The sequence below is a fragment of the Octopus sinensis genome, linkage group LG22, assembly GCF_006345805.1.
Source record: "Octopus sinensis linkage group LG22, ASM634580v1, whole genome shotgun sequence".
NCBI classification, from domain to species: domain Eukaryota; kingdom Metazoa; phylum Mollusca; class Cephalopoda; order Octopoda; family Octopodidae; genus Octopus; species Octopus sinensis.
Genome location: NC_043018.1, coordinates 10,227,115 through 10,247,114, shown reverse-complemented (window position 1 = coordinate 10,247,114; position 20,000 = coordinate 10,227,115). Strand labels below are relative to the sequence as shown.

At 39.5% G+C, this 20,000-nt stretch overlaps 1 protein-coding gene across 1 annotated transcript in view; it reads left to right on the top strand.

The window, feature by feature from the left end:
- LOC118767478 (titin-like) overlaps positions 1-20,000 on the top strand; it is a 78,006-nt gene that overhangs the window by 2,320 nt on the left and 55,686 nt on the right. The window contains exons 2-4 of the mRNA XM_036512100.1: positions 4,908-5,225; positions 12,491-12,628; positions 15,366-15,415. Coding sequence (XP_036367993.1) covers positions 4,908-5,225; positions 12,491-12,628; positions 15,366-15,415 — 506 coding nt within the window. The remainder of the gene's footprint in view (positions 1-4,907; positions 5,226-12,490; positions 12,629-15,365; positions 15,416-20,000) is intronic.

Genomic DNA, 20,000 nt, shown 5'->3' with positions numbered 1-20,000 from the left:
ACACACCAACATCAGTTGTCAAGCTATGCTGGAGGGACAAACACAGACACACACACGCATGCATAGACACACGTGCACACACACACACACATGCACGCATGCATACCACACACATGCACACACACACACATGCACACACACACACGCGCGCGCACACATACATATATATATATGACAGGCTTCTTTCAGTTTCCTTTGGCTGGCCCAAGGCTATAGCTGAAGACACTTGCCCAAGGTGCCATGCAATGGAACTGAACCTGGAACCATGTGGTTGGTAAGCAAGCTACTTTATTTCATAAAATTGGCTCTGCAGCCCCTTACAAAGATGTTGCTGCAGGCTGGACAAAAACACTATGATAACGGAATGAAAAAATGGTTGGTAGGAGAAGCAAACAATCCCCGCCGATTGTTGCATTCTCGGAAACATTATTCTCTTCAATAATAAATCTCTGAACGAGGTATAGACAGTAACTGCACGACAACGTAAAGTATACTAGCCATCTCAATATGGCTAACCACTAAGGGTGGGTGTTACTGTAGCTTGTAGCCCTAGGAGATCATCGTCTCCAGCTGGCTTTAGGCACACTTTCTGTGCCCTACTAGTATTTGCAAAGGGAGGTCATCCCTCCCTCGTCGACCTAGGGATGACCTCCCTTTGCTATTACCGATAGGATACAGAAAGTGTGTCAATAGCCAGCTGGAGACGATGATCTCCTGGGGCCACAAGCTACAGTAACACCCACCCTTAGTGGTTAGCCATATTGAGATGGCAAATATACTTCACATTATTCTCTTTTTTTTTTTACAATATAACAAAAGGAGGTATTGAACCTCTTACCTCAGTTCAACAAATGGACATCATTGTCCTTAAAAATTGAGGCGCTGAGCCTCTTACCAAAAAAATACAAACAATACAAATTCAAATTGAGGCACTAAGGCTTCTTGTCTTTCCTCCCTCACCAGGCTACATGCCTCCCGCAGGCAATCCTGCTGTTCCTAGTCGGGGCTCCAAAAAGTAAACCCTATACTGGTCCTTGGAGAAGGAGTCCACCACCCTTAACATATCATCCTCCGTTATGACCTATGCAGTTACCTGTGGAGACCAATCCGGATCTTCAGTCCAGGACGGGACCCCCTCCCTCCGGCCCTCTAACTTCTTCAGAAAGCTGTGTACTGCCCCTCCTTATGAAAGAAGATCACAAAATCATCTTTCATCATAATGGGAGGGGTCACAGTTTCCTCCATCAGTGGCAGAGGCTTCAGGACATGCCAGCAGTGTACTACTAAATATATATATAATAATATAAATAATAATAATATATCTCTTTTACTCTTTTACTCTTTTACTTGTTTCAGTTATTTGACTGTGGCCATGCTGGAGCACCACCTTTAGTCGAGCAAATCGACCCCTGGACTTATTCTTTGTCAGCCCAGTACTTATTCTATCGGTCTCTTTTGCCGAACCGCTAAGTGACGGGGATATAAACACACCAGAATCAGTTGTCAAGCAATGCTAGGGGGACAAACACAGACACACAAACATACACATACATACATATATATATATATACATATATACGACAGGCTTCTTTCAGTTTCCGTCTACCAAATCCACTCACAAGGCATTGGTCAGCCCGGGTCTATAGCAGAAGACACTTGCCCAAGATGCCACGCAGTGGGACTGAACCCGGAACCATGTGGTTGGTTAGCAAGCTACTTACCACACAGCCACTCCTGCACCTATATATATATATATATATATATATATATATATATATCATCATCATCATCATCATCATTTAACGTCCGCTTTCCATGCTACCATGGGTTGGACGGTTCAACTGGGGTCTGGGAAGCCAGAAGGCTGCGCCAGGCCCAGTCTGATCTGGCAGTGTTTCTACAGCTGGATGCCCTTCCTAACGCCAACCACTCCGTGAGTGTAGTGGGTGCTTTTTATGTGCCACCAACACAGGTGCCAGATGAGGCTGGCGAACGGCCATGCACGGATGGTGTCTTTTTATGTGCCACAGACAGAGGTGCCAGACGAGGCTGGCGAACGGCCATGCTTGGATGGTGTGTGTGTGTGTGTTTATGTATATATATAAAATTAAATAATTAGGGTAGAAATTGGTATTAATCAATTAAAACCATCGGCTGAGCATATTTTTAAAAATCCGATTTTTATCTTCAGATTTATATATATATATAAAGTTAATCCAAACATGAAAACACAAAGAGAAAACACAGCAACACAAGGACGTGGAACAAGTATAGTATTATTGGATGCTCAGGAAAGAAGGAGGGTTTAACGTTTCAAGCGGAGCGCTTCGTCAGAAACATAGGAAAAGGAAAGATCCAGGAAGGGAAGACGAAGGAAAAAAAATCGCCAATGGTACACACGCGCTCATATACATATATACATATATATATATATATATATATATATATATATATATATATATACATTTATATATATATATATATTATATATAATATATTATATATATATAATATATATATATACATTTATATATATATATATATATACATTTATATATATATATATATATATACATTTATATATATATATACATTTATATATATACATATTTATATATATATATATACATTTATATATATATATATTACATTTATAATATATATATATATATATACATTTATATATATATATATATAATATACATTTATATATATATATATACATTTATATATATATATATACATTTATATATATATATATATACATTTATATATATATATATACATTTATATATATATATATATATATATATATATATATATATATATCTATATACGTTTATATATATATATATATAATAGAAATATTAAATATTAAGTCTCTCTAAAGGAGATTACGGCAGCGTTACTGGGTATTAATAGTTATCGCCATACTAATATGGCAGTCTATAAATATAAGACTAAAGCTGTCGCTGATTAGCTCCAAGAGGCCATTGCCTCTAGCTAGCTATTTGACACACGAACCTGCGTCCATTACAACCTTCGAACAGGGGAGGTCAGCCGATAACTATTAATACCCAGTAACGCTGCCGTAATCTCCTTTAGAGAGACTTAGTAATTTTAATATTTCTATTATTGAAAACAAGTGGATGTATTCCACTGTAACTAGGTAAATAAAATCTTCGAACAGACAGTCAGTAGCGACACCTGCTGGTTCTGGCTACGCTGCATTGATAAAGGGCAACAACCCTGAAACATGTCTGCAGATGTCTGACTAGCAAGGTGAAGCGGCTGACCTCCCCTGTTCGAAGGTTGTAATGGACGCAGGTTCATGGCTTCTTGGAGCTAATCAGCGACAGCTTTTTATAGACTGCCATATTAGTATGGCGATAACTATTAATATATATATATATATATATATATATATGCATATATGGGTACAGGATGTCACCAGCTGTGTAAACAATATGAAATAGGAAAACAAAGGAGTCCAATACGCAAACAAGAGAAAAATGGAAAACAGGACAAGTAACACAGAGAAAGGACCATTCATCAGTTGTCGGCTGTCTATCTGCTTCTCATTTCGAACATTCAGCAACAATATGAGTCTTCAAAGACAGTTGCTCTCATAAATGCCAAAATAAAATTTGGGATTTATGGAGGGTCAAAGTTAGGAACAAAAATAGGACAGTAGAGACATACAAGGAAACCGAACAAAAACAAACATTGAGGGACGTTAGACCAGAACAAGAGGAAAATAGTGAATGCTGGGAGAAATATTTTCTTTGAAAAGAGAAAAGATACAAGATAGATAGCTAGCCACTAAACCTTTATTTAAAATTTTCTCTCCCTGTTTATTTCTGTGTTCCTTTCTGTCGAAGAGCAAAGGCTCAAAACGTTAAAGACTTTCTCACTCCCGAATGTTAAACTAATACATCTGTTTGTTGTCTACACCACCTGTCTTCGTCTTTTGTTTGTCTACAAATTCTCACTATATATATATATATATATATATATATAATATATATATATATATATATAATATATATATATATATTATATATATATATATAATATATATATATATATACATATATATATGGCACTTTGTGATTGAATTCGGCAGGCGGAAGTTACTGCCGTGTGTGTATATGTGCGTGTAGGTGCTTGTGCCTCTCCGAAAGAAAGAGAGGGATATATATATATATATATATATATATATGCATATATATATATATATACACACATATACATTCCATCTACCAAATTCACTCAGAAGGCTTTGGTCGGCCTGAGGCCATACTAGAAGACACTTACCCAAGGTGTTACAGAGTGGGACTGAACCCTGAACCATGTGGTTGGGAAGCAAGCTTCTTACCACTCAGCCATGGGCTTCTTTCAGTTTCCACCAACCAAATTCACTCACAAAACTTTAGTCAACCTATAGGTTGACCAAAGCTATACCAGAAGACAAGGCTAGACTTGCCCAATATACCATGCGGTGGGACTGAACCAAGATCGCATGGTTAAGAAGCAAGGTTGCTAAACGCACACTCATGCCTGTGTTTCTTTTTCATACTTCCATTGGTCATGTTGTTGTTGTTATTGTTGTTGTAGTACTTGAAATTAGCCCGATTCATCAGGCCTATACTGTTGATATCCTCTTCCATTCCTAATTCAGATAATATCCAGTCCTAATCTCATAATTCAGTTGATATCCTGTCCCAGTTTTGCATAATTCATTTGACATCCTTTCCTGATCCCATACTCCACCTCATACCCTGTCTGTTATCACATGCTACAGTTTATATCTCATCGTAATACCATTTTCTTCACATATGATACCGATTCTACTTCATTTCTTACTAAACACATACTAAATACCAACCTTATTTTTCTAATTCCAGACCGCTTGAAAGCAGTCCAAGAACCTGAGGGCAGCACTTCCAAAGTGAGATTCGAAAGTCTTCCAACCTTTGAATTCGAAAGTGCTTCTAGAGAGTCAGCTGTTGACCGACAAGGTGCTCGTGCCAAAAGTCTAAAAGATTCGGCAGATCTTGTGGATGGCATAGCAAGGGACGGAGTCCATAGTGCTGATAGCTTACAAAAAGACCCTCCTCAAATGACTGACAGTGAGAAAGCAAAAAATTTACAGGCAAAACAGGATCAGCTATCTACATCTAGCTTTCTAAAATCGTCAGTCGCGCCAGAAAGTTCCTCACAAGGTTTGTCTAACCCTTTAACCCTTTAGCATTCAGATTACTCTGTCAAATGTAATCCTTATTTATTCAGTTTGTTTTGTATTAATTATGCATTACCTTATAGCTTTGAGATTTCAATGATGTGATTGCAATATGTTTAGAATGACATTGTAGGGTAGGTGTGAGAAACCGAATCTGGCCAGTCTAAACATTAAATGGATAAAATGTTTGGGCTGGAAATGGCTGGTTGAAACCCTTAGCATTTCGATTAGTCTGTCAAATATAATCCTTATCTATTTGCAGCGTTTTGAATTAACCATGCATTATCTTATAGATTTGAGATTTCAGTGATGCGATTGTTTATTTTAGGATGACATAGTAGGATAGGTGTGAGAGGCTGGATCTGGCCTCTCACACCTATATTAAATAGGTGAAGTCTGAACATTAAATAGGGAAAGTATTTGTGCCAGATACAGCCAATTTGAATGTTAAGGGGTTAAATATTTGATTCAGACACTTGACTGATGTCTAAATAATGTTGTTGCTGCTGTTTATTCTTATGGTTGTTGCTACCATTGTTGTTATTGTTGTTGTTGTTATTGTTGTTGCTGTCGTTGTTGTTCATGTTCCAGACACGTCCTGATTGGGCAGTCCCGTGGTGCAAAGCTACTCAGCTAAAGGACAAATGCGACAACACAGATCTCTCACCCAGTTATGCAATATTCCTACTCCAACAGAAATTCAATACTGTACGCTTTCCCCTCCTTCATAACATCACCATTGATCTCTGCAAATTCTCCCAGTCTTTCCACTGATGTACTTCTCAACCACAGCTGACACCATCAACAAAAATAATGATGAGAGAACAAACTTTCCAATGTAAAATATCAATGAGCCCCCAAGAAATGGGGGACTTTAAGCAAAAAGGAACTCACCAGCAGATTGCACATGGCAGACAGATTGTTATGCAAAGCATGTGAACACAAGAATGATGCAGTTTTCTTGTTCCAGGAGAATCTCCATCTACAGAGTGTTTGACGGAAAATAGCACTACTGAGCACCACATGCATCCTACATGAAACTCTTTCAATGCCATGAAAATAACAACACCAAAACAAACCACAACACATACCAAAGACACAAAGAGTTGTGCTTAGCGGTGCAGTGAAAGCAAGTGATAAAAATAAGACTAGAGAATAATAATAATAATAATAATAATAATAATAATAATAATAATAATAATAATAATAATTTCTAATATAGGCACAAGGCCTGAAATTTTGATGGAGGGAGCCAGTTGGTTAGATCAACTCCTGTATGCAACTATATATATATATATATTTGTTCCTTCTCAAGCCATGCCTGGCTCATAAGGGCCGGTTTCCTGGTTTCTTGGCGTATAGGTTCCCCACCTGGACGGGACGCCGGTCCGTCGCAGGTGAGCTGCAAGATGCAGGAGGAAAGAGAAAGAGAAAGTTGTGGCGAAAGAGTCAGTAGAAGTTCGCCATTACCTTCTGCCAGAGCCACGTGGAGCTTAGGTGTTTTGCTCATAAACACACACATCACCCGGTCTGAGATTCGAACCCACGATCCCTCGACCGCGAGTCTGCTGCTCTAACCACTCAGCCATGGGCCTCCACTGTATGCAACTGGTACTTAATTTATCAACCCTGAAAGGATGAAAGGCAAAGTTGACCTTGGCGGGATTTGAACTCAGAACATAAAGATGGATGAAATGTTGCTAAGCATATTGCCCAATATGCTAATGATTCTGCCAACCCTCCACTTTAATAATGTCCTTTCTAACAAATGTTGTGTGCCCCTTTGATACATGAAGGAAAACCAAAAAATACACATGTGCAATTCCCTTGAATACAAGATGGCTCAATTGTGGAAAATGAAGGTGAAGAAAATGCCAATTATTGTTGGGTCCTTGGAGACAAAATCAGAAGGCATCAAGAGGGATGTAAAGGAAAGCAGAATAGAGTGCCCCGTAGAACTGTTACAAAAGGTTTGCCTCCTTGGCATGGCCAGAATCATCAGGAAAGTATTAGCTGAAAAGAACAGATAACAGTTAACCAAAGGCAGCAGGAAGCAAGCCCACTACACATGCAAGACCCCAGGAGTTCTAACGAAACCTGAGTTAAAATATTAATAATAATAATAATAATCATCATCATCATTGTTTAGCGTCCGCTTTCCATGCTAGCATGGGTTGGACGGTTCAACTGGGGTCTGGGAAGCCAGAAGGCTGCACCAGGCCCAGTCTGATCTGGCAGTGTTTCTACGGCTGGATGCCCTTCCTAACGCCAACCACTCCGTGAGTGTAGTGGGTACTTTTTACGTGCCACCGGCACAGGTGCCAGGGGGGGCTGGCAACAGCCACGATCGGTCGTTGCTTTTTATGTGCCACCGGCACGGAGGCCAGTCAGGGCGGTGCTGGCTATGGCCACGTTCAGATGGTTCTCTTATGTGCCAAAATAATAATAATCCAAAATAATAATAATAATAATAATAATAATAATAATAATAATAATAATCCTTTCTACTATAGGCACAAGGCCTGAAATCTGGAGTACTGGAAACTTGTCAATTACATCAACTTCAGTGTTTCACTGGTACTTAATTTATTGACCCTAAAAGGATAAAAGCAAAGTTGACCTCAGCAGAATTTGAACTCAGAACACGAAGACAGACGAAACACCTATTTCTTTACTACCCACAAGGGGCTAAACACAGAGAGGACAAACAAGGACAGACAAATGGATTAAGTCGATTACATTGACCCCAGTGCATAACTGGTACTTATTTAATCGACCCCGAAAGGATGAAAGGCAAAGTCGACCTTGGTGGAATTTGAACTCAGAATGTAGCGACAGACGAAATACCGCTAAGCATTTCTTCGAGTGTGCTACCGATTCTGCCAGCTCACCATCTTAATAATAATAATAATCCTTTCTACTGTAGGCACAAGGCCTGAAATTTGAGGGGAAGTGGGTAAGTCAATTACATCGACTCCAGTACATGACTGGTACTCATTTCATCAACCCCGAAGAGATGAAAGGCAAAGACGACCTTAGTGGAATTCGAGCTCAGACCGTAAAATAATAATGATGATGATGATGATGGACTCTCCCATCGAAGATGAATGACCTGCACAAAGGATTTGTTTACAGAGATCAAATGTTCATGCTGCACATTAGCTCACGTCCTCCATCAAATCGATGTTATCTTACCAGGTGCACTGTGTACCTCGCATCAGGTGTTGAAGTGATCACAAGGCAACATGAGATGAAGTGTTTTGTTCAAGAACACAACACACCACCCAGTCTAGGAACTGAAATCACAACCGCTAGATCACGAGTGCAACACCCTTACCACTAAGCCATGCACCAATAATAAAAATAATAATAATAATAATAATAATCATAATAACAATAATAATGATAATGATGATAATAATAATAGTTTCAAATTTTGCCACAAAGGGAGCTTGGAGGATGAGTCAGTTACATCGACCCCAGGGATCAACTGGTGACTTATTTTATTAACCCCAAAAGGATGGAAGGCAAAGTCGACCTTGGCAGAATTTGAACTCAGAATGTAATGTAGTGACGGGTGAAATACTGTTAAGCATTTGGCCTGGTGTTCTAACAATTCTGCCAGTTTGCCACTTAAATAATAATAATAATAATAATAATAATAATAACAATAATAATAATGATAATGATAAGAAGAAGAAGAAGAAGAAGCAAACCCATCAGTGGCTACAGAGCTCAGGGCTAAAAGCAGAGAGCGAAGGTTTCATCCTGGCTGCTCAAGATCAAAGCCTATTAACCCGGAACTACCAGGCCAATGTGATGAAAAATGGAGCAGACCCAAAATGCCGATTCTGCAACGACATGATTGAAACAGTGGACCACCTAATCTCTGGATGTAAAGTCTTAGCACCAGTGGAGTATAAATTAAAACATGACAGAGTTGGCCAATATCTACACTGGCTAATAAGTCAGCATTACAATATCAAAACTGCCGACAAGTGGTATAATCACCACCCTGAAGCTGTAACTGAAGGAGAAAATGTAACGATTCTGTGGGACTTTCCAGTACATACAGACCGAACCATCAAAGCCAATAAACTGGATATTGTTGTGAAAGACCAAAACAATAAAGTTTGCTTATTGATCGACATGAGCATCCCCTGTGATCATAATATCTCAGCGAAAGAGTTTGACAAGCTCAGAAAATATAAAGACCTGCTCATTGAAATTGAGAAAATGTGGCATCTCAAGGCGGTTACAATACCAGTGATCATAGGAGCACTAGGAATGATCAAGAAGGGAACCGAAAATTATATGAGAATGATCCCTGGCTTACCATCCCTGCAAGAAGTGCAAAAGATTGTCTTAACTGGTACATCACACGTATTGAGAAGAGCATTGTCGATGTGAGAACTATTACTACCCATGCATTTTAATTTAACTTAAAAAAAAAAAAAGAACGAACTAGTGAGTTTAGTTTAATGGCCTACCAATGTATACTATGAGTTTCTTTGCCCTAGGAGTCGGGAAGACGCTCGGCAAGAAATGGAAGCAAATTTGAAAGAAGAAGAAAAAAAAAGACAATAATAATAATAATAATAATAATAATAATAATGATAATAATGATAATAATGATAATGATAATAGTAATTTTGTTTTATTAGCCAATGGGGCATAGATGACGGAAACATCACAAGGACAGACAATTATTTATGTGGGGATTTCCATAAAGGATGGGGAGAAGGAGATGGAAAAGACGGTGAAATGCAATGAAAATACATGAATGATGGGGTCCTCCTGACACAGCAGAAACTCCAATTAAGGCGAGCACACTGGCAGAATCGTTAGCACGCTGGGTGAAATCCTTAGCGTTATTCCGTTTGATGCTATACGTTCTGAGTTCAAATTCCGCCGAGGTCGACTTTGCCTTTCATCCTTTCGGGGTCAATTAAATAAGTACCAGTTACGCACTGGGGTCGATATAATCGACTTAATCTGTTAGTCTGTCCTTGTTTGTCCCCTCTGTGTGTAGGCCCTTGTGGGCAGTAAAGAAATAAGAAACGTTAGCACGCTGGGTGAAATGCTTTGCGGTATTTTGTCCGCCATTACGTTCTGAGTTCAAATTCCGCCGAGGTCGACTTTACCTTTCATCCTTTCGGGGTCAATAAATTAAGTACCTATTTCTTTATTACCCACAAGGGGCTAAATACAGAGGGGACAAACAAGGACAGACATAGGTATTAAGTTGATTACATTGACCCCAGTGCGTAACTGGTACTTAATTTATCGACCCCGAAAGGATGAAAGGCAAAGTCGACCTCGGCGGAATTTGAACTCACAATGTAACGCAGACGAAATACCGCTAAGCATTTCGCCCGGCGTGCTAACGTTTCTGCCAGCTCTCCGCTTAAGTACCAGTTATGCACTGGGGTCGATGTGATCGACCTAATCCCTTTGTCTGCCCTTGTTTGTCCCCTCTGTATTTAGCCCCTTGTGGGCAATAAAGGAATAAGAAACTCCAATTAGGGCCAATCAAGAAACTCCACAGAGCCAGGATTACACTCACCAACAAAGGTACGAGCACTCTCACCTGCTCTCCTGCTCTCCAATCAAACAGCAACAACAACAACAACAATAATAATCCTTTCTACTATAGGCACAGGGCCTGAGATTTTGAGGGTGTGTGGGGAAGTTAATGATATGAACCCTGTTACTCAACTGGTACTTATTTCATCAAGTGCAAAGTGATAAAATGCAAAGTCAATCTCAGGGAAATTTGAACCCAGAAAGTTTAGATGGACCGGCGAGCTGGCAGACACGTTAGCGCGCCAGGCAAAATGCTTAGCAGTATTTCGTCTGTCGTTACGTTCTGAGTTCAAATTCTGCCAAGGTCAACTTTGCCTTTCATCCTTTCGGGGTCGATAAATAAAGTACCAGTTTCGCACTGGGGGCAATATAATCGACTCAATATCTTCGTCTGCCCTTGTTTGTCCCCTCTATGTTTGGCCCCTTCTGGGCAGTAAAGAAATACATATTGATAAATGGCATGAACATGAACCTAGTAAAGTGCTAGATAGTAAGAAATATAAAATGTTGTGGAATTTTGACATTCAGATTGACAGAGTAGTAGAAACTAGAAGACCAGGTTTAGTAGAAGTAGACAAAGAGAACAGAAAGGGCCTGGTAATTGACCTTACAGTTTCAAATGATGAGAAAGTAAATGTGAGAGGTAAAGAGAAAATAACAAAGTCTCAGGAGCTAGCCATTGAGTTAGGGGAAAATGTATTCCAGTAGTTATAGGTGCTGGCTATGAGGGCGCGTGGCTTAGTGGTTAGGGCATTCGGCTCATGATCGTAAGGTTGTGAGTTCGATTCCCGGCGACGCGTTGTGTCCTTGAGCAAGACACTTTATTTCACGTTGCTCCAGTCCACTCAGCTGGCAAAAATGAGTTGTACTTGTATTTCAAAGGGTCAGCCTTGTCACTCTCTGTGTCACGCTGATTATCCCCGAGAACTACGTTAAGGGTACACATGTCTGTGGAGTGCTCAGCCATTTGCACGTTAATTTCACGAGCAAGCTGTTCCGTTGATCGTATCAGCTGGGACCCTCGTCGTCGTAACCGGCGGAGTCTTTTTTTTAAGGTGCTGGCTGTGTGGTAAGTAGCTCGCTTACAAACCACATGGTCCTGGGTTCAGTCCCACTGCATGGCACCTTGGGCAAGTGTCTTCTACTATAGCCTTGGGCTGACCAAAGCCTTGTGAATGGATTTGGTAGACGGAAACTGAAAGAAGCCCGTCGTATATATGTACATATATATATGTATGTGTATATGTTTGTGTGTTTGTGTTTGTCCCCCCGTCATCGCTTGACAACCGATGCTGGTGTGTTTACGTCCCTGTAACTTAGCGGTTCGGCAAAAGAGACCAACAGAATAAGAACTAGGCTTACAAAGAATAAGTCCTGGGGTCGATTTGCTTGACTAAATGCGGTGCTCCAGCATGGCCAAAGTAAAAGAGTAAAAAGAGATGGAGAAAGGAAACTGACATGAATCCTAGTTTAGTGCAGCACCAGAAGACAGTATTATTAGGAAGATTTAGGATACTTCGGAAGGTTCTTGTCATCTAAAGTTCATTGTTCTAACCTGATGTTTGGAATTTTTTTCGGCAGTCTAATCTATTGTGAGTAAATGAAATATTAAAAACGATTGTGATAAAGGGAATATATTGATATGTGTGCTTACTTGTGCAGAGACTGCAGAATATGACACAGAAAGTCAGACTGAGGAAGGCAAACTGGAGAAGAAACACAAAGATAAGAAATCAGGGAAGCATAAAGCTTCAAAGAGTAAAGCAGCAATCGACGAAGATGGAGAGCAGCAGGTCCCAAGTAGGTGTCACAAAGGCTCTTTGATACCAGTTTATAAATATATATATATACACAAAATTAAGAGGAATGACCACTAAAGTGGACACCTAATATGCTAAACATAGACATCAAATCCCCATTACCATGAAGAATGTGTTCTTAAGAAAAAATTCAGGAAAAAACCAAAGTGTAAAAATAAGCAAGACAAATGAAAATATACGAAATAAAAAACGATTACTTATGTACCAATGGTTTCACTTGTTAATATCTACTTATGCAAACATGCAGATATCTGCAAGATCGTCAGCGTAGTCTGTCGCTTACAAAACACAATTTCCAGAACTAGATACAGAATGCTCAACTGAAATCGAGTATGTATAAAGTTCTACAAATTATATTTGGGTGTATTTTTCAAATGTCTTCACTTTTCTTGAGAACACATTCTTTGTGGTAATGGTGATTTGACGTCTATGTTTAGCATATCAGGTGTCCACTTTAATGGTCATTCTTCTTAATTTTGTATGTAACATAATTTTGGATTAATTGATTAATATCAATTTCTACCCTTATTATTTAATTTGATATATATATATATATATATATATATATATATATATAAGGCAAAATAGAGTGAAAAAAACCACAGAAGACTTGTGGTATATCAGTAAAGAATATATTTAAATCATTATGCTAGAAAAATGTTATAAAATTTTGTGTATAGTAACATTGTTTTTGAAGAAATAACTGGTTTTGTATTTTCTTTTCAAACTTCTCAAATTTCTTTACCGATATTATGTCGTCTCTTCGCTATGATGTGAAATATGAGAGTTCCAGACAGGGGAAGATAATCAGGGATTTTTTCAGTGTAAGAGAGAGATTATCAAAAATGTTAGGAATGACCAGGTTTTATTAATTTAACATAATTTGGTTTAGAAAGAATAGAATGTTGAAAGTGGTTAAATTTTGCTTTATATTTTTTCAATGAGGTAAGTTTCCCTATTTAAAAATGCTAGAAATGGTTAAGTTTTGGCTTATATTTTTCAAAGAAGTAGGTTTCCTTATTTAATCTAACTTGTGTTGGTGTTCCAATGGCACATTGATAAAACAGAAAGATTACAAATTGTGGTAGCAGTTGCTTTGCATATCACTCAATGTGTTCACTAAAGGGTATCATTCTGTATTCTGGGAATACAATCTGCTGTCGTTGCAGAGTGCATCTGCATCTGAGTGATAATCCCATGGACCCTATGTAATTTTGGTGGTAGCCCAAGCATCTTATAACATAAATCAGATTTGATTTTGAATTTTTGTCCCTCTTTGAAAAGGAATTCTGATCCTTCTAGAAGGTTTGGGCAAGTTGCACAAGTTGGTCGACCACATTTTTCACTTTTGTGTCCATTATTTTAGAAAATAATTTTGCCTTTGTGGGGATCTTTTTTAGTGATTTCGGCTGTTTGTGGCTTTTAATGATCTTATGTGTGTGTAAAAAGAAATGTTATAGCACAGGGATAAGTAAATTGGTTTGGCATCTTAAAGACAACTATAAGGATTTTAAGTTAGATTGGTTCGTCCTGTCCATCTCCTTCCCTTATGATAAGGGCAAAGGATTTTGTAACATTTGCAACTCTGAACTCTTCCATATTCTCTTCTCTAAGAATCACCTTGTTAACACACTTATAAAGCGATCTTAGAAATGTAAGCACTGGCAGAAACATACCTTTAGCTCATATAAGTGATTTATACCAGTCTGTATAGTTTGAACATTTAGTTCACCTTGCACTTTACTTCAATAGAGAAATCTACTTCCAAGCCTTTGAACATTTTTTCAACTAATATATCCCTCTATATTTGTTCTCTACTTATTATTTCCTTACCCCTTCTCTTCCTAGGGTCTGCCTTTGACGTCGGATCTACTAATGGTTTTTTTTTAAATACTCAATAACGTTCGGTTTATCATTTATGCAGTCATCAAAACAGTTATAATGTCTTGTTGTTGAGATAGGCTCTCTTTCTTTCCTGATGAGAAGATTGCACTATTTTATACAGTTTATTCCTTTGGAATGAAACCAATGTTGTCTTCGAAACATATGTCGAAAGTAAAAGAATTTTAATAACACTTGCGTTCAACTTCATATATTTACTTATATATATGTATAAGCAAAAATTTAGATTCAATATATATAATATATGTAAATAATTAATTTAGAGACTGAGTTGTGGAGGGGTGGTTCATCTCTAAATTAATTATATACATTATATATACATGAATATATATGTATATATATATATATATATATATATATATATATATATATATATATATATATATATATATATGTATGTATATATGTATTTATGTATATATGTATATATATATATATAATATATATATATTATATTGATCTATCTATCTGTCTATCTGTCTGTCTGTCTATCTGCGTATATATATATATCTATTTGTGTCTACATTTGTGTTATATATATATATATATATATACACACATTATATATATATGTATGTATATATGTATATATATTATATATATATATATGTATGTATATATGTATATATATATATATTATATATATATATATATATATATGGTTTAAACCCTTGCGGTACTCATTAAATATGAATCCTTCTTTGCCACAACATTTCTATGATAAATATAAGCCTCAATCATGATATATATTTTGTTTATATATGTTGTTTATATATGTGGATATATGATATGATATATTTGTTATTTATTCAAAGATGAAAAACAGCGTAAAAGCGGTAAAAAACAAGCTAAACGAATGGCAAAAGTAAGTATAAAAAAATACTATTGCCTTACAAATCTTAGAACTGTATTCATCATCATCATCATCATCATCGTTTAACGTCCGTTCTCCATGCTAGCATGGGTTGGACGGTTCGACCGGGGACCTGGGAAGCCAGAAGGCTGCACCAGGCTCCAGTCTTATCTGGCAATGTTTCTACAGCTGGATGCCCTTCCTAACGCCAACCACTCTGTGAATGTAGTGGTATTAGAAATTATTATTCAACACTAACAGAGACACTGCCCTCTGGGTGGTTTTCTGCTGGTCACTAAATAATGTATTTAAGCCTAAGGTGCAGGCATGGCTGTGTGGTAAGAAATTGATCCCCATCCACATGGTTCAGAGATCAGTCCCACCCTATGTCACTTTGGGCAAGTGTTATTTGTTATTTATTTACCTTGAAAAGCCATTTTATTGTTATAAGTGGCCAGCTAGTAGAATCGTTAGCACGCCAGGCAAAACGCTTAGCGGAATTTCACCTATCACTACGTTCTGAGTTCAATTCCACTGAGGTCAACTTTGCCTTTCATTCTTTTTTTTTTTTCTGGGAACCTCATACAGCCCCTGGCCTTGCCAGTCCCTGTTAAGCTGTCCGGCCCAAGCATGGAAAACTGATGTTAATTGATGATGATGATGATGATGATGATGATGGATCAATACAGAAATCCTTTTTATGCTTTTATTATGGAAACTGGTGATGACAGAAAGCTGCCAGAATGGTCAGCACATCGGACACAATGCTTGGTGGCGCTTCTCATGGCTCTTAATATTCTATGGTCAAATTCCAGCAACGTCCACTTAGCTTTTCATTCTTTGGGGATTGATAAAATATAGTACTGATCAAATCCTTGGGGTGGAAGAGGGGGATCAATGTAATTGATTAGCCCTCTGCCCCCTCCCTTCAAAACAGCTGGTCTTGTGCCAAAATTTGAAACAACTATTAAAACTGTTAGATGACATAATCGGCAGAGCACCAAATGAAAAGCTTTGTGGTATTTAACTAAGAATAGTCAAATGTCATGGGTACTAAGGCGCTGAGGTGTTCTTTTACTCTTTTACTCGCTTCAGTCATTTGACTGCAGCCATGCTGGAGCACCACCTTTAGTCGAGCAAATCGACCCCAGGACTTGTTCTTTGTAAGCCTAGTAGTTATTCTATCAGTCTCTTTTGCGAACCGTTAAGTTACGGGGATATAAACACACCAGCATAAGATGGGACAAACACACACACAGACACATACATATACATATATACGATAGGCTTCTTTCAGTTTCCATCTACCAAATCCACTCACAAGGCTTTGGTCGGCCCGAGGCTACAGTAGAAGACACTTGCAGAGCCTGGAACTATGCTGCTGGTAAGCAAGCTGCTTACCACTCCTGCACCTAGTTATCTTTTATTTTTTACTTGTTTCAGTCATTGGACTGCAGCCATGCTGGGGCACCACCATAAATTTTCAGTTGAATGAATCGACCCCAGGACTCCTTTTTTAAGCCTGGTACTTGTTCTATCAGTGTCTTTGATGAATCGCTAAGTTACGGGGACATAAACACACCAACACCAGTTGTGAAGCAGTGGGGAGCAGGAACAAGCATAAACACAAAGACATACATACATAGACACATATACATATATGTGTGTGTGTGTGTGTGTGTATATATATATATATATATATGTTAGTTAGTTAGTTAGTTAATTCGGCTCAAAAGCAAATAGCAAGGCCATGTAGGGGGACATGGAGTTAAGTACAGGGTGGTGTTCATGTAAAGAGTTCAGGCCACTTGAGGTCAAGGGAGGCTTTGAACAAAGCGGTCGTTGGCATCTTCACCATCTCGTCTGGCAGCTTGTTCCACGGATCCGCAACCCGGACGGAGAAAGCTCCTCTCCTTCGATTGAGATGAAATCGTCGCAGGTAGAGCTTTTCGGAATGACCCCACAGCCGACGCTCTGGAGCAGGAGTGAAGAACAGCTCTTTCGAGAGGTTACACTTCCCGCTTATGATGTTGTGGGCGAGAATGAGATCACCACGGCGGCGGCGTTTTTCAAGAGAATAAAGGTCGAGCGTCCTCAGCCTTTCTTCATAGGACAAATTTTTGAGACCATGAACCATGCGGGTAGCCAGCTTCTGGACTCTTTCGAGATGCTGTATGTCTTTGAGGAGATAAGGAGAAGAGGCTTGAATCCCATACTCCAATATGGGTCTCACCAGCGTGACATAGAGTGGTAGGAATATGGCTGCTGTGAGCATTCCGAATGACCGTCGAATCAAGAACAGAATTCCGCGCGCTTTGTTGGCAGCATGGACGCACTGGGCCGAAGGCGAAAAGGAGGAATCCACCAAGATACCCAGGTCCTTTACCTGATCGGTCCTCTCCAGCAGCAGACGACCCGGCTCGAAATCAAGTTGAGTTGCAGGAGTAGAGCCGACAGGCAGATGACAGCACTTTGACACATTCAGACACAGGTCCCAATCGTTAGACCACTTCCAAATTTGGTGGAGGCATCGATGAAGATCCTCTATATCACCGCGAGGAGCGACCAGTTTGATATCATCGGCAAATAGAAGGGTGTGTTGTGTGAGGTTGTCGGGCAAGTCATTTATGAAGACTAAGAACAATAAGGGCCCAAGCACTGAACCTTGAGGCACGCTACTGCTCACACTGGAGACGTCGGACTGCGAACCATTAACTTGGACTTGGAAGGAGCGATCTGAGAGGAAGGCACCAACCCATCGTACAATATCCGGATGGAAACTATATGCTTGAAGCTTGACAAGTAATAGGCGGTGGTTTACCGAGTCAAAAGCTTTGGCAAAGTCCAATAAAACGATGTCAACAGCATCACTATCATCGAGGATGCGCGTCACCAATTCTTCCATTACCAGTAAATTGGTCAAGCATGATCTCTTCGGCATGAAGCCGTGTTGGGAATCAGAGATAGAGGCTGTGTTTTGGAGGTGGAGCATCATACTTTTCTTTAGGATGGTTTTGAACATCTTGCTGATTATTGATGTAAGGGAAACCGGTTGGTAGTTAAGCGGATCTTCGCGGCTCCCTTTCTTGAAAATTGGGCAGATTATCGCTGTTCTCCAGTCCGCAGGTATAACACCCGTCGCCAATGACATATTGAATAGAAGTGTTAAGGGCTCGCAGATGACCGGAGCCAACTCTTTGATAACCCGTGGGTGTATGCCGTCAGGGCCGTGACCCTTGTTGACATCAAGGCCTTGAATAACACGTTTGACTTCGTCCGCGTGAGGACCAATCGAAGCATTGGAGGTACCGATCTATCAAATGGAGGGGGTTCACGACCATCATCTTGTTTGAAAATAGTTGAAAAAGCCTCGGCAAATAATTGACTCTGTTGATAAGGGTCCTCAATCGATACGCCTGTTGAGTCTACCAACGTTGCAATCTGGTTGTTCAAGCGGGAATTCCGTTGGACATGGGCAAAGAAGGTTTTTGGATTGCTACTGGCATTTGCCGCGATTTTGTATTCATAACTGAAGCGTTCTTCCTTTTCAATTTTCACGGCTCGGTCTCGTTGAGTTTTGTACACCTCAAAAGCTGCAGTCAAATCCAGATTTTTGAATTCAGCCCAAGAAATATCTCTGAGTCGATGTTCTCGTTTAACCTTCTTCGTCACCCAGGGCTTGTGTTTCTTCTTCTTGGGAAGCCCAACGGGAACTGCCTGGTCAGTCAACCAGATTACATATGCTTTGAGGGATGACCATAGTTCGTCAATTGAGGACAACATCATCAGGGATCGCCAGTCCAGAAGCGCGGAAGCCTCGGTTAGAATTTCAAGATTAATTGCAGAGAAGACTCTATGTGGCAGCGAAGTAGTCGTGGGTGTAGAAAAAGTTGTGTGCATGACGAACTTCAGGACCGCATGATCACTCTTGGCAAGAGGGGAGCACACAGATACGTCTGACACTGATATTGGATAGCGGGAGAATACCAGATCCAGCATACATGGCTGCTGCCCAGACCGATGCCTTGTCGGATATTCAACATGTTGTGATAGAAAACAATCTTCAGCCACGTCAAGAAGGGCCTGGCCGAACCGGGAAGATGTTGTACAAATTGATGCGGGCCAATCGATCGTGGGAGCGTTGAAGTCTCCTAGTACCAAACAGTCATGCGAAGCTGAAACGAATCTTATCGCTTCGAGTAAATGAGCATCGTCCTGGGGGTCGGCAAGAGGCGGCCTGTAGACAGCTAACACGGGCAGGCAAAACTCGGATAGGCTCAGCTTGCAATAGACGGCATCGAATTTTGTTGTAGGTTGAGCATTAGTGGGTAGAATACCGCTGGACGGTTTGTGATCAGATTTAACATACACAGCAACACCTCCACCAGCAACACCAACACCTCCACCTCCACCATATATATATATATATACACAGGATGGGCTTCTTTTAGTTTCCGTCTACCAAATCCACTCACAAGGCCTATAGGTGCCATGCAGTGGGACTGAACCCGGATCCATGTGGTTGGGAGGCAAATTTCTTACCACACAGCCACTCCTGCACCTACCTTAAATGTCTTGTTTTTATATTATTTATGCT